This window comes from Gouania willdenowi, chromosome 22, assembly GCF_900634775.1.
Source record: "Gouania willdenowi chromosome 22, fGouWil2.1, whole genome shotgun sequence".
In the NCBI taxonomy this organism is placed as follows: Eukaryota; Metazoa; Chordata; class Actinopteri; order Blenniiformes; family Gobiesocidae; genus Gouania; species Gouania willdenowi.
The window spans coordinates 25,925,009-25,946,728 of NC_041065.1; the positions used below are offsets into that span (position 1 = coordinate 25,925,009).

At 39.2% G+C, this 21,720-nt stretch overlaps 1 protein-coding gene across 2 annotated transcripts in view; it reads right to left on the reverse strand.

Annotated features, from left to right (window-relative positions):
* Nucleotides 1-21,720, reverse strand: part of tmem260 (transmembrane protein 260) — a 45,383-nt gene that overhangs the window by 5,118 nt on the left and 18,545 nt on the right. For both annotated transcript variants that reach the window (XM_028439034.1, XM_028439033.1), the window contains 10 exons: nucleotides 12,096-12,273; nucleotides 11,898-12,011; nucleotides 10,960-11,139; nucleotides 10,829-10,869; nucleotides 8,800-8,886; nucleotides 6,721-6,829; nucleotides 5,733-5,905; nucleotides 3,661-3,832; nucleotides 1,431-1,570; nucleotides 719-895 (listed from right to left, as the gene is read on the reverse strand). In XM_028439034.1, the coding sequence (XP_028294835.1) occupies nucleotides 719-895; nucleotides 1,431-1,570; nucleotides 3,661-3,832; nucleotides 5,733-5,905; nucleotides 6,721-6,829; nucleotides 8,800-8,886; nucleotides 10,829-10,869; nucleotides 10,960-11,139; nucleotides 11,898-12,011; nucleotides 12,096-12,273 (1,371 nt within the window). The remainder of the gene's footprint in view (nucleotides 1-718; nucleotides 896-1,430; nucleotides 1,571-3,660; nucleotides 3,833-5,732; nucleotides 5,906-6,720; nucleotides 6,830-8,799; nucleotides 8,887-10,828; nucleotides 10,870-10,959; nucleotides 11,140-11,897; nucleotides 12,012-12,095; nucleotides 12,274-21,720) is intronic.

The window sequence follows — 21,720 nt, forward strand, 5'->3', positions numbered from 1 at the left end:
TTAAAGATGTAAATGCTTGTTTTAACCAGAAATAAAATGGGTGGAAAAATGTCCAAAAATGGTGAAATAGGATTTTAAAAATCACAGAAATTGGTTGAAAGTTGAAAATTAGAGGGGAAAAAAGTGGTAAAATGGGTTGAAGTGAAGTGTCAATATTGGCTTAAAAGTGTCAGAAAGGGGGGGGGGGGGGTGATAATAAGCATGACGAATTTGATGAATTAATTTGGCAAAAATAAGTATGAAATATGGTGAAAAGAGGTTAAAAGTGACAATATGGGGTCATTAGGTGGGAAAAGTGGTGGAAAGGGTTTTTAAGCACAGAAAATGTCTTTAAAGTGGAAGAAATGTGCAGAAAAGGCATTGAAATTTGATGTAGAAGTGGCAGAAATGGGAGTAATGTAGCAAAAAAGTGATGAAAATAGGTCAACATAAGGCAAGTTTGGTGTAATTGCAGAAAAAGGTTAAAAAAAAACCAAAAATGGGCTCAAATTGTTAAAAAAAATGCTTAGTTTCTTGAAGACATCTGACAACCTCTTCCCAGTGGCTCGCGTCCCCAAGGTTGAGAACCCCTACTCTAGAAGACATGGGTTCTTTTCCCAGGCAACAAAAGACCAAAGAGATCAGCTATGTCTCAAATGATGAAAAAATCAAAGCTCAAACAGACTCGTTTTATTCACAATACACATTTTACTTTCAAAAGTGGAGTTTCTGCATTCACCTGTTGTGTGGCTCGCTCCAGTTATACATGTTACGAGTGCGTTGGGCCCATTCCTCTGGGTGGAACTGTGTCTGAACAGGCACCAGGAAGTCACACACTCCCAACGGCCAGCGAGAGAAACTACGCTCCCAACTTGGGTCGCCCTCCGGCAGCCCGATGCATGCAAAAACACTCCTCCTGGAGAAAAAAAGAAAGAAAAGAAAAAAGCAGCAGCTTACTTTATGTCACCAGAAGAGAAACAAACGCCAACATTTCCTTGAATCCTCACACTGGTGTGTAAATGTATGCAATCAGACTCCTGGGGTTCATTTCCCAAAGTCACTGTTGCCCCACAGAGAGACAGACACATTGGCCTGGCAAACACTGCCCCCTGGTGGGTAAGGTATTATAAAAGCACCCATTCAATTTCTAAGCTTCAGTCTCTCAGGGAGGAGTGAGTGAAGAGTCCATCAGAGACTGTTTAACCAAATCTTGCAGATTAGTGAACTTCAGTATGTCATCAAACTCCTTTTACGGCCTCTACTGTTCAGTGGGCTTATCTTCTTACTGCACTCACCGCCGTCGATGCCATCCCACTGATCTCTGCCTCATTTCATCACCCACTTGTTCATTTTGATCTCTGTTACCACCCAAATTCCCCATCTATCCTTTTATGGCCTCGGACCCTCATCTGTTAGAGACCCTCTGTGATTGCTTTGTGTGAAAAACTCACTGTGTGTTGTTGGACAGAAATTGCTCCAAATTGAAAGTGTCTTTCTCCTCAGGATGGGCTGGGTCCCACCGAAGGCCAGGAAAATGCACCCCGGGGTGGTGATGGGCTAGCTTGGCCACATACCAGCTGTACGTCATCATCTAAATGGAGAACATGAGAACATTTCTGTAGGATTTGGTATTTTTGTTTAAATCAGTCATTAGAAAGGTTGCGAATATATGATTATATCAGAGGATGACGGAACAACATCATAAGATTCTTTAGAACACCAGCACAGACAGTATGTGTGTGGTGTTGATAAAGCCGACCATTTTCATGTATTCTGCAGTTGTTCATCCATTAACGACTACTGGCAGGAGATTATGAAGTGTATAGACGAAATTGTGAATGTAAACCTCCCACTTACATTAAAGGCACTATACTGGACTTTATTTTACAAGATTTGTAGATAAACACATCTATAGACTAATGATTATGGCATGTAAGAAGGCAATTACCAGAATGTGGATGAAGAGGTACCAATGGTGGACGACTGGATTGAAGTTAAGCACAATATACACTACCGGTCAAAAGTTTTAGAACAGCACACTTTTTCCAGTTTTTTACAGAAAATTATTCAGTTTCTTGTGTCATTGCACTCTGAAATGAAAGCATAGAAAAAATAAGCAATTTGAGTTGAAAAAAAAAAATGGAATCAATTTATAGACCAAAATGTATTCTAAACTTTTGACTCATCAAAGTACAGTGTTCTAACGCTGCTTTTATGCAGACAGAGGGGGTTGTAAGGAACCAAGAAACTTTGTAAAACCTGTAAGAATTAGTAGCACCAGCTACTAACAGTTTTAAATTGTTAACCCACTTCGTGTTCCCTGAAAAAGGCCTATTTGTATAATTCTGAAATGTACATTATTTTTCAGTTTTGGGTCACCAAACCTTTTTTTTTTAGCCTCTGGCTGTTCAGTACTTACCGTTGTATCATTTTAAGCTATTCATTGGACTTGCACGACTTGAAATGCAATAAATAACTGGAAAAATTAGGGTGTTCTAAAAATCTGTGATGGAAAAGTTAACTTACTCCATGTAAATGGATTTGGGAAAATTGGGTAAAAATTGTGCGACCGATTAGGTCTGATTTTGTCTAAGAGGTACATAGCAGGATTTATAGAAAAGAAAAACAAAGGAAAAATATGTACTTTTTATTTAGTTTTTCGGTTGTTATTATTGTTTTGTTTTTGTTTTATTAAAAAACACAGTAAAGGTCTAATGATTTAACTGATCATGATGTAAGTCAGTGAATGACGTGTTAATCCTGGCCATGACTTTGTTGATGTTTGTGAATAGGTGCGTTCTATTTATTTGGTTTATGACTTAACAGAGAAAATCTAAGGAGAATCTCATCTTTTATTTTGTGATGTTGGTAAAAAGAAAAAGAACTCAGCCATTATGTACCTGTTGTATGGAGATTGGAAGTTCATTGTTCGGGTCAATTACATTTTTAAATTACAATTATGTCTTCAATTATCCACGTTCAGTTACAACTCGATTACATTGACTGGCATTTTCCCCAATTGCAATTAAAATTACAATTATTATTTTCCCCCTGACAGTAAAGTACAATTACTAAAGTTCGAATTACAATTAATCACAATTATTAATAAAACGTAACCTTCCTATAAACATCTCTTATAATAAAGGGTCAGTTTTAATCCATGTCTTAAATCAGCTGTAAAACACACTAAAAAATATGATCTATCATCCAATTTGTTTCTCGTCTCTTGGTTACCTTGTTAGGCTTCATTATCCATGAAAATATAGATATTAATATGTTTAGTGTGGGCGTCTTAACCTTTTTTCTGTCACTATACCCTTTGATTTCTAATTATTTTGAAATGACAGTTAAACTTGATATGAAACATATTTTAATGAGTATTAACTACGTAAGTGTAAGCCATAGAACTGTAATATGGTTCCACAGGTTTGTGTTTAATTCAATTGGAAATGACAGTTTTTTGTAAAATTTCCATGCCAATTCCAAATACAAAGTAAATGATCTGAACTCCATTACAATTCAAATACGATTTCAACAGCAACGTATTTGTTCTTTTACGACTACAATTATAATTACTTCACGATTTTAATTAATTACCAATTACGCTATTACAATTCTAATTGACCCCAACCCTGGTTGAGAAGATTAAATGAAAATAATAGATCATGAACTGCATCCAACCTCCTGGTCAACCAGGCGTACATCGGGTCGCTCTCCCTGGCAGTAATACAAGTACCGCAGAGTGTTTCCTGGCAGGTCTCCTCTGGTCAGGATAATCGACTCTGCAGGGACCGAGGCCAGAATCTCCCTGCCGAACTTCTCCACCACTCTGTTCCCGCTCTGATCGCACTCCCTGAGGCCAAACACAAAACACTATTTGTACACGTGCATTTAAAAACACTAGCTATCTCTACCTTGCCTGAAAACGTAGGTAAGAGTGTTTGTAGCTTTGCTTTTAAGGTGCTCTCAGGGTAAGTTGGCAGTGCCCCCCTCCCCTTCGCCTCTCATAATGTGGAGACAGGTGTGATGGGTCTGACAGAACAGGCCATGCTCTCCCTTTGATCAAAGACGCTCACTGATAGCTTCCTGGCACTCCCTGGTGTTATGCTGGTGTTAATCTGCCTTTTTCGGACGGCTAACATCTCAGACTGAGCTCTGAGAGTGGAATCTTTGTGCTAACCGTGCCTTTCTTCAGCCACGTCCATGACATGTGGAGTTCAGACTTCAGCTGAAGCACAGGAGAAACAAATCAGGTTGACTCAGGGAAAAGTTGCACATGGGGAAGATCAGGATGGAACTAAAATAGCAGAGTTCTGTTTCAACCTCACAAAGCAGACTTGTTCATGCGTTCTGTAATTACCAGACATGAAAGTAATGGATTACAAGTACTCACGTTAGTGTAACTGAGTTGCTTTTATCTTAATCAGTCATTTTACTTGTACTTAAGTACGTTTTAAAAGTAATTTGTTACATTTCTACACCCAACGGTTACTGAGTAAATTATCATTTTTTGTGATTATTATTCTATTTCTGTTTCATGGTCTCTTGGCACATTGAACATTAAATGCATATGTTCTTAGTCGTGCCATCACTTATCTATCATATGGCATGGCACAATTGCCTTTGACACCCATTTTTCAATCTTTTTTAAAATAAAGATTCATCAGCTGTTGAATGTAACAACTAAATAAGTGCTACCATATTTAATTATAAAATTACAATTTCAATTTGTAGACACATTTATTAAAAGCGATGTACAACACAAGGTGTAATGGCAAAGGTTGGATTTTAAACATTAAAATAAAATAGGCTATATTTCCAAAACAGTTAAATTGTTCCATGACTTTTCAAAACTGGAAAATCCATTTTTTAAATTCCATAACTTTCCCAGGAATTTCATGACAGTGGGGACCCTGGTTATCTTCTTTAAAAAGAATTGTACATTTTGACAAATCTTCCATTTTACACAGATGATTTTGTGGAAAATAATTGAAGTTTCAATTGTGCAAGACTTCGTCTCTTCCTTTTTAATTTATACATGAGATGTTTACTGTATGCAAGGGAACTGTGGCAAGAATTATTACCAAAAATTAGTAACTTTTACTTTCAATTCAATTCAACTTTATTTATATACTGAGAGACGGCGTCTCCACCGTCTACAGATGCGGCCATCTCAGTGACGTCTGTCTATCACAGCAGCTAACTATCACAGCAGTAATCAATCAAGTAACAGTGCTTCTACTTGAGTAGGATATATCAGTACTCTATACACCTCTGGTAATTCTACTGCAGTATGAATTCTGCAGAAAAACTAAAGCAACAGAGAGTCTCTCTGTCGTAACACTCATCAAGTACAATTTGGAAATTAATCTCGATAACAAGAGCATCTTGAAACAGAAACACAAATAGAGCGTGGAATCAGAATAGCCTGCAGACTTAGAAATACACCTTTGCTAGAATAATTATGTGATCAAATCTGTGTTGCAGCAGAATTAGTTTCTTCACCATCTGCAAATTTGGAGAGTTTACAAAAAAAGACAAAACAACACAAAACCCCTAAACACATAATTTTGGCTGTGCAAAGAAAATAGTGACATTTTACCCTTAGTTAGTTCCCAGGAAAACCAGATTTATAAAATGGACAGAAAAGCTTAGAACAGCACACAACAAACCTTCTTCCCACACACTTAAAATAAGCTTTTTAAACTCAGAACCACCTCCTTAGTTCAATAACAACATTACACAACACTCACCTTTGGTTGGTGTGCACCATATGTGCTAAAAGAGCCACAGTGAGGACCCAGCCTGTGGTCTTCCACAGCCCCCCAAGGCCCAGCCTCCTCTCCAGCTCAGTGTGAGTCCTGCTGAGGCCGAGGCCTGCCAGCACACACACAGCAGCATCGCTCTGGAGCCAGAAACGTTCCACCTGCACAGAAAGACAGTGTTTTCATTGGTGCACAAGTGCAAAAATATATAAGTAACTAAGAATAGAGTTACTTAAGGGAAAACATGTACAAGTAAACAAGTAATTTTTTACCATATTTGAACTTCATGTCATTGGGAATTTGAACTACTGTAACTTAATGCAAAGTATAAACTTTCGAGCAGTGTTTCCCAACAGTTTTTTTTTTTAGCAGGTACTCCTTATTTTATCCTTTCAGTTTTTAATGTGAGTACCCCTTAGTTCATGTTATAGCATAAAATAGAATACACATTTATTGATCCCCAGAAGGGAAATTTACTTTTGCAGCAACACAATAAAAAGACAAATAGTAGAGTTAAATTGTGTTAGATAGTGGAGTTATGCATTGTTTTTTGTGCTAGCAAGGTCGTCTGAATGCTTTCCACAGATTTAAGCCTTCTTCTCATTCATTTCTGATGTTTTGAACTTCACCTTTTGATGTATTTTTAAGAGTTGTGCCACAAATTATTATGGGTGGATGAGGAAAAGATCTGTATACATGTCAAATTTGTCCTAAATGAAATTGGCAGATGCATGCACATGTACCCCTAGTTGGGAACCACTACTTTAGTCATGAAAACACAAACACATGCTACCTTCTATTAAATAAAAGTTTTCTTCACAAATCACAATGAGTGTTGTATTTTTGATCATTAAAGAGGACGATTAGCCTAAGAGTGATCAGTGGTTTCATATTTTCAGGACCAATTTACCGCCAACATTTCAAACGACCAATAAGACCCGAATTAAGCAAAGAAAAAAAAAAACACTTTACTCACCACTCCCAGCAATAATGGTCTGCTGATGTCCAGGTTTGCTCTCCAAGCAAAGAATAGTGAGTACACCACCAGCATGGCAGTGAAGAGCCAGCACACAGAGCGGCCCGTACTACAGTAGAAAGACACAAGGAGGATTTACTCAGCTATTCCAGCTGTCACATAGACACTTTTTTTCCCCTAAGTATCACTTTCTCTCATCATCACCCTATAAAAACACTTGCTTAGTCCGAACAATATTAACACACGGATGGCGACCACAAGCCTGAGGGAAAATCAAAGCGTCAGCCAGCTAAAAGGTGCATGATTGATTTTGCAATGCACACTGAGCCATAATGAGCCTGTGCCAAGCACTGAATCACAAATCTATTACATTACAGCTGTAAAAGGCACTTACACACTGAAAAAAGAAGACGTGTTATCCTTATGGCAAATACCAAAGCATCATCTGAACCTGAAGAGACATTCAAACCATAGCACAGCAGATTGATTTAAAGGTTTCCAGCAGCTGTCCGCTAATATCCCACCGATCAATGATTGTTGTTGATGTCAAAAGATGAAGACTGTTTAGTAAGCAAATTAGATTTTCTCAAGTTGTTTTTTTTAATTTTTTTTATTTGACAGGGACAATGTACATTCATCAACATTACAGTAAATGTACCAGCGTTAAAATGGCTATTTTTCATCTGCTGTCCCTAGAAAGCTGTTACAGGGTTCCTACAGCTTTAGTCAAATGAAATGTGAGACTTTTTAAGACTTTTTATTGCCATTTGAAATTTAATTTAAGACCAACCCTACAGTAAACATAATTAGGGGGAAAAAAGGCCACATAAATTACATAGGGTTAGGGTAATTTTTTTTCAAGCATCTAGTGCAGACGTGCAACTGGCGGCCCCCAAAGTAAACACACAAAATTATACACAACAAAAAAAACAACTAAAATAATCAAAAAAACACTACAAAAATAGCCAGAAATCATTGAAACGACAACAAAAACACAAAAAATAAAAACCATAATGAAAAGCCATTAAGAAAAATCTTTGTTGGACAGGCAATTTTTGTTAAATGTACATTTCTCCATGTTTTTTAAACAAAAAAAAACAATGTTACCATTTATTTTGAAATGTGAGACTGATTACAATCATAAAATCATTCTTATTATGTGTTAAAATTTAAAACTTTTGAAACAATGATTCAAGACATTTTAAGGCCTTATTTTTTAGATTCATGAGTTTAATTATTTTTAAGACTTTTTAAGGATCCGCAGGAACCCTGTGTTAAAAGTAAAAACAAAAACTCATCAACATTAGTAGAATAGAAAATGTCACATTCTAAAACAGCATGAAAACATTAATGAAACTTTATAACTCAGCTTCCTAAAAATGTATAAGTCAGTTTCATTAAATTGTTCAATGCATATTTAAATAAAAATAGAAAATAAAATGCAAGTGAACTCCTGACTATCAGGGCTGATGATTGCAGATCTGATTACTCAAAAGCCATTTTCTTAGCTGGGTTTTAAATTAATGATATGTGGGCATGTCCCTAATATATACAGGTAATACATTCCAGTATGGGCAGCTTAAAATGTAAAAGACGACTGGCCAAATCCACTCTCTCATTGGGATTGTGCAGTCTCCTCTAACGGCATAGCTACTGTAAGTGAAATGACCTGTATAAATGTGCGTGTAATGTACAGTGTCCACTGTTTTTTGTTAAATTCCAGGATATTGCAAAAGTTTATCAGCTCCACCTACAGATCCCAGCAGTTACCGCTCATAATCCTCATCAAAACAAAAAGAAACCGGATGCTTCATACAAAGATATGTGAATGATTTAGATGCACACTCAGCCATGTATTTAACAAATTTAAAATACAGTCCTCTTGATTTCAATGTCGCGCGCTGTGACAACTTGACAGTGCCGTGCCTCAGTTTTGTTTTGTGTTTTCTTTTGGAAGATCAGCATTTTGTCAGCAGTTTTTGTTTCCTGTCTTTTACTTCGGGGGGGATTAGATTTATGGTTTTTTTTTTTTTTTTTTTTTTTTAATGGTGCTTCAGACGTGCTTGGCTGAGTTCTTACCTGTCACGTGAGGGGAGGAAAAGGCCTATTATGACCAGTATCAAAACAGGAAGTGAAAGGTCTGCCATGCAGTGGTCCAGCTGGGCCCTGCACACAGAAAAACAAAGATACAAAACAAGCTGATTGACCATCCCAGCAACCAAGCTCAAGGACGTTTACTAAATGCCCTTCAACACGATGAAAAATCTAAACAAACTCCTTGGCCTGTGCTCGTCTCCTCTCAATCGGATTGACAGATAGGAATGACGGTGCCACCCACCCCTCCACACCCCCCACACAGCCCCATTCTCTGCTCACAGCGCCTGTCACTCACCGATTGCTCAGAGCAGAGATACTTTCCTTCCTCTTCCTTAATACCCATCTCTATTTGACAGCTTATTGAGTCTGTATATATCTCTCCCAATGTACACTATGTGTGCATGTGCCGGGTAGCGCATGTTGGTGTGTGTGTGTCAGCTTCTCCAGTGGGTTTATGTCTCCAGTGCGACATGCCTGTCATGTTCGCCTCTCTCCCCAATCTTGAAGGTGTGCTTGTCCATCAAGCAGCAGGGGTGACTGGAAGAGGTGGGTGCCTGGCAGTAGGGGGGGAGGGGTGGTGCTGGTGGTGGTAGTGGGGGGTCTTAAGACAGCTGGAGAAAGATACCAGGAGTGGGATAACTGTGGTGTTGCTGGTAGTAGCGAGAAGCAAAGGGAGGAAATTGGGTGAAGGAAGAGGGAGGAGTGCTGGAGTGGAAAAACACAATTTCTCCAGCTCTATTGCAGTGTCTGTCATCACAGCTTGTCACGCTTTAAACACCAGAGCTGAGTGATCATTTCAAACTGCTGGGGAAACAGAACACAGCGATTTGGCCCTCTAAGCAGGTTCAGTTCTGCTTTGATGGGGTGGGGTGGGGGGGGGGGGGGGGGGGGGGGGGGGGGGAGAGTGGAGTGGAAGGGGAAGAACAAAAGCTGCAGAGGAAAAAAGAGAAAGAAGATGGGCTGCGGAAACGACTGTGTGCTGGATCAGTGTGTAAAGAGATGTAAACCAGCAGAACCATCACACACAGCGGTTGGGTCTTCCTTTTACCACATAGATACCCCTTTTTATTAAGATGTTGGCACACCGTTAGAAACCAATCCCTCAACTACAAATGGCTTCCGTTTCAAAAGACTTGTATCAGACAGAAGTTGATACTATCAACAAAATCCTTTCCATTTCCTTTAATTACATAGAAATTGGGCACAAAATCTAGGCAATTTAAAGTGAAGATTCTGTTGGGACTGATAGCTATCACTCTTTGCTTGAATATTGTTGGTTTCTTACATAATTTTGTATTTTATATCTACGCAGAAGTGCAAACTGGGGCATAATAATGTTAAAATTCCTTTTTTTCCCGCATAAAATCTGTGGGCCACTTGAGATCAAACTGCTCCGTATTTGGCCCCTGAACTAAAATTAATTTGACACCCAAAACTATCCATCCTAAAATAAGTTGATGGATCAATTTCATTTAAGCGGCCAGTGTCTGCGCATAAATTTCAACCAGTCACTTTTTATTGGAAATGAAAGGGATTATATGGAAGAATTGCAAGTAAATAATTAATGGTATTTCGGGGCGTTGACATAAATGAACCGCCCCGTCAGACTCAGGGCAGGCTTTGCTATAGCTTACCCCCACTTAAACAGAATGTAGCTAAAATAATTTTATAATTGTTAGATTGTTGTGTTGTTTAAAAGTTTAATATTTTCCATGTTTCAGAATCTTTCTAAAGTGCAATATATGCTTTACAGTTTAACTTAAATTGAGCTTCTTTTCTAAACTTTTACATGCACATTTCAGATTGTAAATACAGAGCTGACCAACGTTTAATGTGTAATACATAAAATGCTGTTAACTGTAAAAATCATAACTGTCAGAATCACCTATTCTTTGATTTTCGCTACTGTAATCAGAAAACTATTAACTTTGAAGTGTTATTTGATATAAAGATTGGGAGGGTGTGTTAAAAATACATTTTTGATATATTTCTAAAAAGAAGACAAACTTACTGTAGCATCAAGGACATGTTCACAGATTGTTCGTTCTTGGCCTGCAGAGTAGAATAAATACAAGTGCGTAACACTAAGGACATTGATTATCATTATCACTGTCAATGCAAAGAGAATGCAGCAGAGCGTACCAGACTAAAAGTGCCGTATTCAGCCCTGAGCAGGTGGACAAGCAGACCAGAAAGGCTCGTCTGGTCTCCCCAGCTCCAACGGGCTGTGTTAAGGTAAGATGAAATGGGCAGGTAGACATAAGGCACAAAGCCGGCGAGGAAACACAATCCCAGAGACACGAGGAAGCACCAAGACAATTCCTGTGGAAATAAAGACAGAGTTCAACATGTTTAACACACTGTTTATACCCTACATCACAAATGTCCAACTCAAGGCCCGGGTGCCGAGTTCGGCCTGCCAGAGCATCTCATCCGGCTCGCAGGATGATTTTGTTCAAAGTAACAATTACAGCAAAAACAGGAAATTCAAATTACAGTATTTACACTAATATTAAATCACAATTGTTTTTTTTTCTTTAAAAACTGGAAAATTCTAGCAAATTGTCCCATAGAATACAGGCAAATTTCGAGAAAATTTGTTGCAAAGTAAAGGAATTTTCAACAATTGCTTAATATTCAGGATGTTGTCTGAATTTGTGTTTTTTTTTCTTCACAAAAACAGGGATTTTTCTGATCCGGCCCACTTGAGGTCAAACTAGGCGCTTTAACTAAAATGAGTTGGACACTCCTGTGATAGAGAATGAATATCTAAACTTCGGACAGATATTTAAAAATGAAGCCCGGGTTTGGGTCGGGCTCAGACAGAAATATACCGCCTGATCCAATATGGTACCTAACCTCACAATCAATCCTTCAAATGGTCTTAACGGATTAGGCAACTGAAAAAAAAAAAATAAATAATATATATAATATGGGGTAAAATTGGTAGAAATCTGTGAATCATTTCCTTCACATTAACATGGATTTTTCTGGTCCGGCCCACTTGAGGTCACACTAGGTTGTATGTGGCCCTTTAAACTAAATTGACTTTGCCACCCCTGCCCTACATGTATCCTTACCTCCTTGGAGTAGAGTATGTAGAGGACCCAGGGAACGACGACCAATATATACAGCACCAAGGTGTGTTGGTTACAGAGCCCCAAGCCACAGCAAACTGCTCCCCAGTGGGCAATCTGATACAGACCAGAACAATAGTGCAGTGAGTTCATCTTATTGAAACACCTGAGGAATACTGTGAGCATGATTCAGTTTGTCACCTTCCACCTCTGAGTAGCAGTTGCAGCACAGTGAAAGCTGGCCGTCAGGAAGAAAAGCAGGCCGACAAACAGGTTGTTGAGGGTGAAGACTTCAGCCACCATGGACCACTGCCAGCTCAGCCTGGACACAGCAAACAGCCCACCAGCCAGGAAAGCTCCTGGACCAGGACCGGCCAATCTGACCGTGGAGAAAGGAAAAGGTCAAGATTTTGAGAATAACAAGTCTTAGGAGTCGATGGCCTCCATCACTGCATAGTATGGTGGTCCAAATTTTTTTTTTTAGATTCTCTAGGTTAGAACCCTGCATTTGGTTCCATATCTTGCCAATTTTTCTTGGGTCCTAATGTTATGCAAATTAATTAACATTCGGCGACACTTGCTCCATACTATAACATACTGTAGCGAGCCAAATAAAAAAGGCATAATGGAAAATTTGGGGTTTGTTCTTGCATAAAAACATTACTTAAAGAGTCCAGCAACCACTGGCTTTGTTGTCACAAAAATGTTCTTGTGCAGTAAGGGTTTCAAAGAAATGCATTGTGCTGATGGTGAAAAAAATCACTGATCTGCTTCCCTGCATAATCTGTTTGATTAAGGGTAGAATCTCTGAAGCTTCCTTTTCCATAATGTTATATATGGACAATGTAATTAGTCAATTTCCAGGGTACTTTGAGCAGTGGTTGGAAACTCGAAAACATCTCCTTTTTCTTCCAAATGTCTTCTTAAATTATCTCCTGGATGCCAAACCCTAATGCAGGATTCTAATCAGCGTCATCTATTTTTCTCATGCTTTGATGAACCACCCTACTGCATAGCAGGCCATTTTGGGGAATCCACATCCTAGTGGTTACAGAAGTGGGTTTGTAACCAGAGGGTTGCAGGTTCAAATCCACTGTAGACCATCACTGTGGGACCTTGAGCAAGTCCCCTAGACCAGGACCCTCTTGAAAAAGAGAGATTAATGTCAATGAGATTAATTAAAGGTTAAAGGTAAAAAAAACAACCAAAAAACAAGCAAGTTAGGTTCATTAGTAAAGTTTGTAACTTGGTAGTAGTAGTGAACAGTTGTGTGCCTTATTTCTGTCTCAGTATGATATCCCTGTGTGTACCATGCTTAACAATTAAAAAAGGATCATCTCCAACATCAACTGTAGCAAGGTGACGCAAAGGTGTCCAAACTCAAGTAAAAAGTTATGCAAGTATAGTTATTAGTGCTGCAGGTACTTTTTTTAAGCAAGAAATCAAACCAAAAAATAAATAAAAACTTGAATAACAAAACCAGCTTCACACTGAAAATCACATTTTGCACTCATAAAAAAGCCACAACTTTGTTGAGTCCAATTTGGACACCCATTATAATCTTCCCTATGCCCTCCGTTTTCTTCTCGGACAGGCCTTGAAAAACACTCCCGGTGATTTGGGGTAATTCACATATCACGAGAACGTTCTCTCCGGCGGCTGGTTGATCAGGAAGAAACTGGCACAGAAACCGCGGTGGTACAGATAGCACTTTATCCTCAGCTACTTAAATATAATGTGTGCACAAAAGTTTCTCCCTTCTCCCTTTCCTGTACTGTCTCCATCCCGCTTTCAGTAATTGAGGCAACCTTGGGATAATCTGTCACACGCTAAGACCCACCACTTACTGAAATGAACGACGAAGAGGAGAGAGAGGTGCGACAAATGATGAAGACGAGGGAAAGAAAAGAAAAAACAGTGTCGGAGAAGTGGGCGTTAAAGGGGTGAGACAGTGTGCAGGATGTGGGGTGAAAAATGAAAAAAAAAAGTTCAAGAAGAGAGAGGGGAGAGAAAAGAAAAGCAGCCCAGTCCTCGGCACGCTGGCTCTGAAATACGAGCAGGCTCGACAATTAGGAAGTCAGGCAGTATGGCCCTTTCCACCATTGTGTGGAGTGGCTTAGAGTCCTCATCAGCCTATCAGCTAACTGACAGGCAGAGAGCTGCTCTATTCAGCACCGCAGATACAAGCTGCAGGCCAAACGGCTGCCAGGTCCCTTATGACCCCACAATCCCTTGCCGGTGACAGCTTCAAGCTCCATAGCAAATTAGGCGCTCTCACATTACAATCGCAGAAGACAGATTCCATTAACGGTATCTGAAATTGAGTAGAGAGCAGGCCCGTTATCAGACCTGACTCATAAGCACCGCCATTAATCACAAGGCATGATACCATTTATACATTTCCAGCTCTCTGCCTGCCGCTGTGATAGTCAGCCACAAAAGGCCTGATGAGACTTAGGCTAGGGGAACAATGGAGCTTTCTGAGGAAAGCGCAGTAAATCAGGAAAAGAGAGAGAGGTAAAAAACTCTTGCTTGCTGACTACTTCCCCATTTCCCTGGGTTTTCTCTCTCTCCCACTCTGCTTTTTCTCCCTGCGTTCACTGTGAGACGCAGTCAGTGAATGCTGTACGTGCGAGTGCTTGTGTGCACTTAACGGGGGGGGGGGGGGCTCGCAGGGGTGAGTCTTAATAAGAGATAGCCGCGTCTTTATTCAGCACCGCTCCAGGAATTAGTTGTAACTTGAAGGAAGGATGAAGAACGGAGGAGGAGGAGGTGGTGGTGGGGGGGGGGTGTAGATGGGGACTTTTGTTGAGGTGCAGAGACCTCCCGCACCCATCATTTTACCGCCCTGCATGACAATTAACCCGCAGCTCACGCACTTAGCAGGGGGGCTGGTTTGCGGGTGGCACGGGGTGCAGAGCGGTTGTGAGGCGCCGTGGACAGGGCGAGTCTGCTCCTGCTTCTGAGGCTCATTTGATAGCCAACGCTGGTCACATATTCAAAGCCCTACACACACACACCCCCACACACACCCACTCACTCTCCTGTCCCTAAACTTCTTTACTCTCCCCGACTGCCTGACAAATCTCTGTGTTAGAGCTTGTCAGCCGTGAGAGCTCAGTGATGTGTGTACAGTGTGGGCTGTAAATGACCTGCCTGTCTGCACGGGACCACCTGGGTCCCAGTCAGCCTCTCACATTCTCCACAGCTCAGTCTCCAGGCTGGCTGCACCCACAGCTCACAGATAAAAAGCACAACACACTGAAACCAGTGTGGTCGTGTTCTCACTTATCAGGACTTTGACGCAGTGCAGGATGTTGCTGAGCTCAAACGATGTGGCTCTGACAACGGCCAAGGAGACACGAGCTAGAGCAATGACACCATCAGACAGGCAGACAGAGGTGTAAAGAGTACCGATATATCCTACTCAAGTAGAAGTATTGTATAAAAACAACTATAAAGCATAATGATTGAATGAACGAGTGATAACACACATTTGAAAAAACCACATTTTGTAAATAAGTGGAAATAAACTTTATTTAATGCCTTCTGATCTGTTTCTATAGTTTTTATCATTTTCGGTCCTCTCTCACCGGGTGTGGGACCAAGACTGACCCTTGTGTTGTCAGTTCATGTTCTAATTAAAATAATTCCCGTCATCATTATTATGATTATCATTTTTAACTAAAAACAAACATAAATCCAAGTATTTTTAACATTTTTATTTGTTAATTTTTCTCAAATGTTCCTTGTAGTGCCATCGCCTGCACCTACGGGTACACGTACCCCCATTTGAGAAACACTGCTCTAAATGAAGAACAAATAATAAAGAATAGATAATGAAAGTTGTCATTCTGTAATTAATATAATAGGGTCGTCTTCTGATCGAGAGGTTGGGGGTTCGATCCCAGTACCTGACTATGTGTCGAAGTGTCCTTGGGCAAGACACTGAACCCTAAGTTGCTCCCAGTGGTCGACTAGCATGGCAGTCCTGTCCCATTGGTGTGTGAATGTGAGAGTGATTGGGTGAATGAGCTGATGTGTAAAGCGCTTTGGGACTGCTTCAGTGTGGTGATAAAGCACTATATAAAATCAAGTCCATTTACCATTTACATAAGCAAAGAAATGTAACATGAAATAAGCCCATGAGAGCAATGTCCCCTTAAAGGACACAACAAAAGCCCAGAATTACACTTTGAAGTGTTAAAATGAGACCTGCCTCATTTAACCCATCTGTTCTACAGAGCCGAGCCAGCGTCAGTCGTCTGAGCTAAATAACAGCACACACAAAGCCTACACCAGCACTCTGCGCTCAATGAGGTTTCACAATGGTGCTGGCCGAGAGAACCGCGGCACCACACTACCCGGGGGAACAGACAATGCCACAGCCGTGCCATTGCTCTTCTCTCAACAGTGCAGAGGTTTTGGGAAGCTAAGCTGGAAGAGAATCACACATTCCTGAAGAGGAGAGAAAACACAAGGGAGAAGGCAGCCCTGCTCGGGCTGAGGTTGAGGATTCCAGCTGGCCCTCGCCCACACCCGAGGGCTGATTTTGCACCAAAACACCAGGCAGGCAGGCAGGCACGGTACTTGAGTGGCTATAAAGTAACAAGGGGATGTGTTAGCTTTGAAGTGTCAAAGCCAAGCAGTAATTAACATACAAATGTTTATATCTCAGGAAAACAAGCCAAGCAAATTATGGATTTAGGTTGAGCGACGAATGATGAATAACTGCAGAACTACAATAAGTAAACTTTTAACATCACACGTCGACTGTTTAGTGTCACATTACAGCACATTAAACCACATTAGAAGGAAAACGTCTTCATTAGTGGAAAAACATAAGTGTCAATGATGTATGGGGAAATTCACCACGACATTTCATAAAATGGGCATCATCGGGCAAGGTTCGCATTAATATCATGATAGAAAAAAAAAAACAGAAATCTTATCCTATATTTTATTAAGCGCTTTGAAATGACTTTGTTGCTATTTCAATAAAGTTGAATTCAACTGAACACAGGACTATAACTAAAATAGGGCAGAAAATACATTTGAATAGATTTAGAGTAAATTTCAAGATTTTTTCAAAGCAGCAATCATTGCCAGACATGATGATTCAACGCTTTGAATAACAGAAAAAAATTACAGAAGTAATTTAATAAGTAAGATTGGAAAAATACAATAAAATCAAACTGAGTGCAAATATACTGTTACTATACATTTGGCATCTTTTTATGCATTTAAACCTTTTTTAACTAAAAGAAATGCAGTTGGACAGAATATTTAGGTGTCACATCATTGATCCACAAATTACATAAAATCTCTGGTTTGATTTCCCAAATTATTAACTTAATATACACAGTCGTATTGAAGTTGTATGATTGTGGGCAATACAAAGATGTATTTCAGTATGAAACATTTGTTTTTAAGTGATACCAAACTATCACATTAATGTAATTTAGACGATGGATCTAAAGCTGAATAATAAAACTTTCTTAATTTGTAAAAGAAATATATTTGGCATTACTTCAAATACAAGTAATATGCCTTCTGTAAATATGGGCGTCTCCATTTTGGAGATTTTAGCCATTGAGCACTCACATATGATCCATAGTCCAGGGGTGTCAAACTCATTTTAGTGCACGGGGCAAATACGGAGCAGTTTGATCTCAAGTGGGCTACAGATTTTATGTGGGAAAACGATTATTGTGCCCTAGTTTGCACTTCTACGTATACATAAAATACAAAATATGTAAGAAACTGACAATATCCAAGCAATAACTGAAAGATATAAGTTCCAACAGGGTTTTCACTTTAAATTTCTTTGATTTTGTTTCCAATTTCCATTTAAAATGTTATGTAATAATTTGTGGAAAATTAAATCAAGTTTTTTCAACAGTAAAAATAAAAAAAGTGGCATTTCAATCTAACGTTTAGCACTGAGTTGCATGTCATCCTGTTTCTTGGACCGATTAACGTTAAATTCATAAACCAGTTGGAGTTGTGTGAATGATGTAATCCCTACATCAGTTTGTCAAACATATCAACCTCCATAAGCTTGCATTCAGGGTGTTTTTGTTATTACAGATGCAGCTTCTAAATCTCCTTTTATTCCTACAAGTAAAGTTTCCATATAATAGTTTTTCAGTTGAGCTGTCTGTACGTTTTTGTATCTCTCAGTAATCATTTTAAATGGATCACTTTTAAATCTCTACACTTTATACTGGCATAGAAAATAAAACTGTTAGAAAAATGTATGCCTGCTTCGAGGTGTAACTTTCAATCACTCTCTTTGTCTGTCTTTCTTCCTTGGGAAGGTCAGAAACTCTCACATGCCTCACTTGATAAACACAGCTGCAACTCAAGGTTGGTCAGCACCCACAGACGCTCACACACACACCCAATACACACGCACACACATGACTATCATATGCAATACCGGTGGCACCAAGCCCATGGGGCAAGCTGACCTCTCTTCCTGTCCTATCTTCAGGGGTGGGGCTATCAATCTGTAAAATATACTATGTGGACAGTTTTCCAGTTAGTTATGTTCTTTTTCCTCCGACCGGCCGGTCACTTCTCCCTCATCGATCCTGCTTCGTACTCCTTTTTTATTTAGTTTAGAATAAATCATTTTTTTATTACTTCATCGCCTTTTTCAGTCTGGTTCTTATCATTCATCAACACAGAGCATCCATCACAAGTTAAAGCCGAGGTAACCGTAAAATTGGCTCTGACAACATGTTTTAAGGAAGACATTTATGACCCATTTGAAAATGGCTGAATTTGCTTTAGACGGTTTTTAAAGCCAACACATGAAGCCACATGTATTTTTCTGCATCCCTTAATTCTAATCTTGGTTGTTTTTAAGAGATTTTAAACATTATACAAACAATTCCTAAATGTCCATAGTTAAGCACGTCTCTTTCGTTCCATGTAAAAAATGAAGCAGCAGAGGAGAGTAAATAAAGGTGCTGTTTGTGCCCTCGTACACGAGAGTGCTCCAGTGCCACAAGTGTATGTAAAATTAATCACCACAATTCTTCTCAAACAATGCAGCCACTGACATGGCAATTTTTCCCAGAAAGCCATCTTAATCTCCACCCAGCACGAGAAAAAAAAATTACAAGGGGGGGTGGGAACAATTTACCAAAAAATAAATAAATAATAAATCCTCTTATTGCAGCGCGCTGAATGCCATTTTTGTTCCTGCTTTTTCCCCCCAACAAAGTCATTAGGCACACACAAGTGATACATAAATGTTGCTGTATAGATTCCATTAACTAATTCTGGGTGAATTGTAATTGCCGCGCCTGATCCCTCTGTGTGCCTGGTGCCTTATTAAGACAGCCTGTGGTGGGTGAGGAATGTAATATTGACGTCCGAGGCAGACACAATCTCAGGCCCACGGGCGAAAGGAATATTAAACTGTTACTGTGTGCTGCTGTCTATCTATCCCTCCTCATTCCTCCTACGCTCTATCCCATTCCCGTAGCCAGTAATGAGGAAATAACATCTTCATTAGACATCTGTTTAACTGTATTAAAGGATGAGTCCTGGGGGAACTATTGGTCATGGTAAAGATGGGTGAGAAGAGGAGGTCTCTTGGACGACAATGTGACGGACTAAATACTGCAGAATGGGAACAAAAGGTCCAGAGAATAGGGCTTTACACAAACTTAAAATTGTCCTTTGCATTGCCAGAACGAAAACTATAATCTGATGCATTATATTCACCTACTTGGGATGAAAGATTAAGAAAACTACATTCATAGGAAAAGGATATTGAAGAATGGCTCAGAAAGCAAAGAAGTGACCCCCAAACAGTCTCCGTATGATTGTAAACTAAAAAAAACTAACTAAAAAATGAATGGGCTGGATTAGAGTGGTTCTGGAAATCTTTAAAATGGAAAAGTTGACTTATATTATTAGGATCCAAAATGGCAGGTTTTATCTTATTTAGAGCAAATGGATCATATTTATTACCCCCATGAGAGCAGATTTTGTTTAACCTCACCCCACGCCCCCACCCCACCCCCTTCAGCTGACTTTTCTTGTTCTTTTATATATAGTTACTGTTATTGTGATAAGGGAATAATTCTATTTTTTTTTACTTTCAGGTGTGAAGATAAAAGGTTTTAGTGGCAAATAAGCAGAAAAAATATGCTTAGGTTGTCTAAGGACTGGACTATTGTAATGGTCTTCTGACAGGAATCCCCCAAAAGAGCATCAAATATCTACAGCTGGTTCAGAACGCTGCAGCTCGGGTCTTAACCAAAACAAAGAGGTCAAAGCAACTTATTCCAGTTTTAAAGTCTTTACACTGGCTCCCAGTCAGCCTCAGAATAGACTTTAAAGTTCTGCAGCTGGTGTATAAATCTGTGAATGGGTTTGGTCCAGAATCCATCAGTGAGATATTAGTCAGGTATGAACCCAGCAGGTCTCTCAGATCTGTGGACACAGGTCAGATAGTGGAGCCCAGAGCTCACAGTAAACATGGTGATGCTGCTTTTAGTTGTTATGCTGCAAAGAAGTGGAACAAACTGCCAGCGGAGCTGAAGTCAGTATCTAATGTGAACATTTTTAAATCAAAGTTAAAGGCACTTTTTTTCTCTACTGCATATGATTGAGAGAGAGATTTTTTGTCATGTTGTTGATGTAATGATGATTTTACTGATGATTTTAATTGATTTTACTGATGATTTTAAATGTTCTTATTGATTTAAATGTTCTTATTGATTTTAAACAATTGAATGTTTTATCATGTAAAGCACATTGAGTTGCCTTGAGTATGAAATGCGCTATATAAATAAATTTGCCTTGCCTTGCCTTGCCATTATTATTAAATAGGTTTGAGAGAGTCAACTACTGTTACAACTACTGTTGCTTCAGACAATATGTCCCCCACACTACTGGACCCTCAGCCTTTTTTAATTGTAAAAATTCCATTGAAGTGTTTGATATGGTTTCAAAATATTATTTGTGAAACCATTTATTTCCGCCAAATCACCTTCAAGTTTTGCACGAAAACCCGCACAGCCATGTGATTGTAGATAATTCTGTTGTGACGTGTCACCAGGTAAAATGACTTCAGCTGATACACCATCAGCGAAACCAGTCTTTGTACCAATTACCAAAGCATGATAATCTGCTTGTTCATCAAAACACATTTAAAACACTCTTTAGGTTAAGCTCCACATTCATTTTCAGAGAGAAACAACAATTTTGTAAGTACTGCGCATGTTGCTTTGGGGGCTTTATCACCACAATGACCTTGGTCTGTATCAATGTCTGGCAAATTAGGAGGCCTGGCCACTTGGCCGGCAAAATGGGTGGATTCCGGGGAATGCTTTTAGTTGTTATGCTGCAAAGAAGTAGAACAAACTGCAACAGAGCTCAAGTCAGCATCACATGTGAACATTTTTTTAATTCAAGTTAAAGGCACTTTTTTCTCTACTGAGTATGATTGAGAAGAGGATTTCTGGTCAGGTTGTTGTTGATGTAATGTGTTTTTTGATGATTTTAAATGTTTTTACTGCTGATTTTAATGTTCTTATTGATTGCTAAGCTGTTGGATGTTTTCTGTTGCACTTTTTGATCATGTAAAGCACATTGAGTTGCCTTGTGTATGAAATGTGCTATACAAGTAAATTTGCCTTGCCTTGCCTGAGGAATTTCTGTCCAAGTCCATCTGAGTTTAATTCATAATTGTGTTGAGTATAACTATGGTAAAATTAGAATTGTTATGGGTTGTATGTGGGTATGTATGTTGATATAGAAAACTATGTACACTTTTCTTTTTATTTAATTATATTATTTTTGA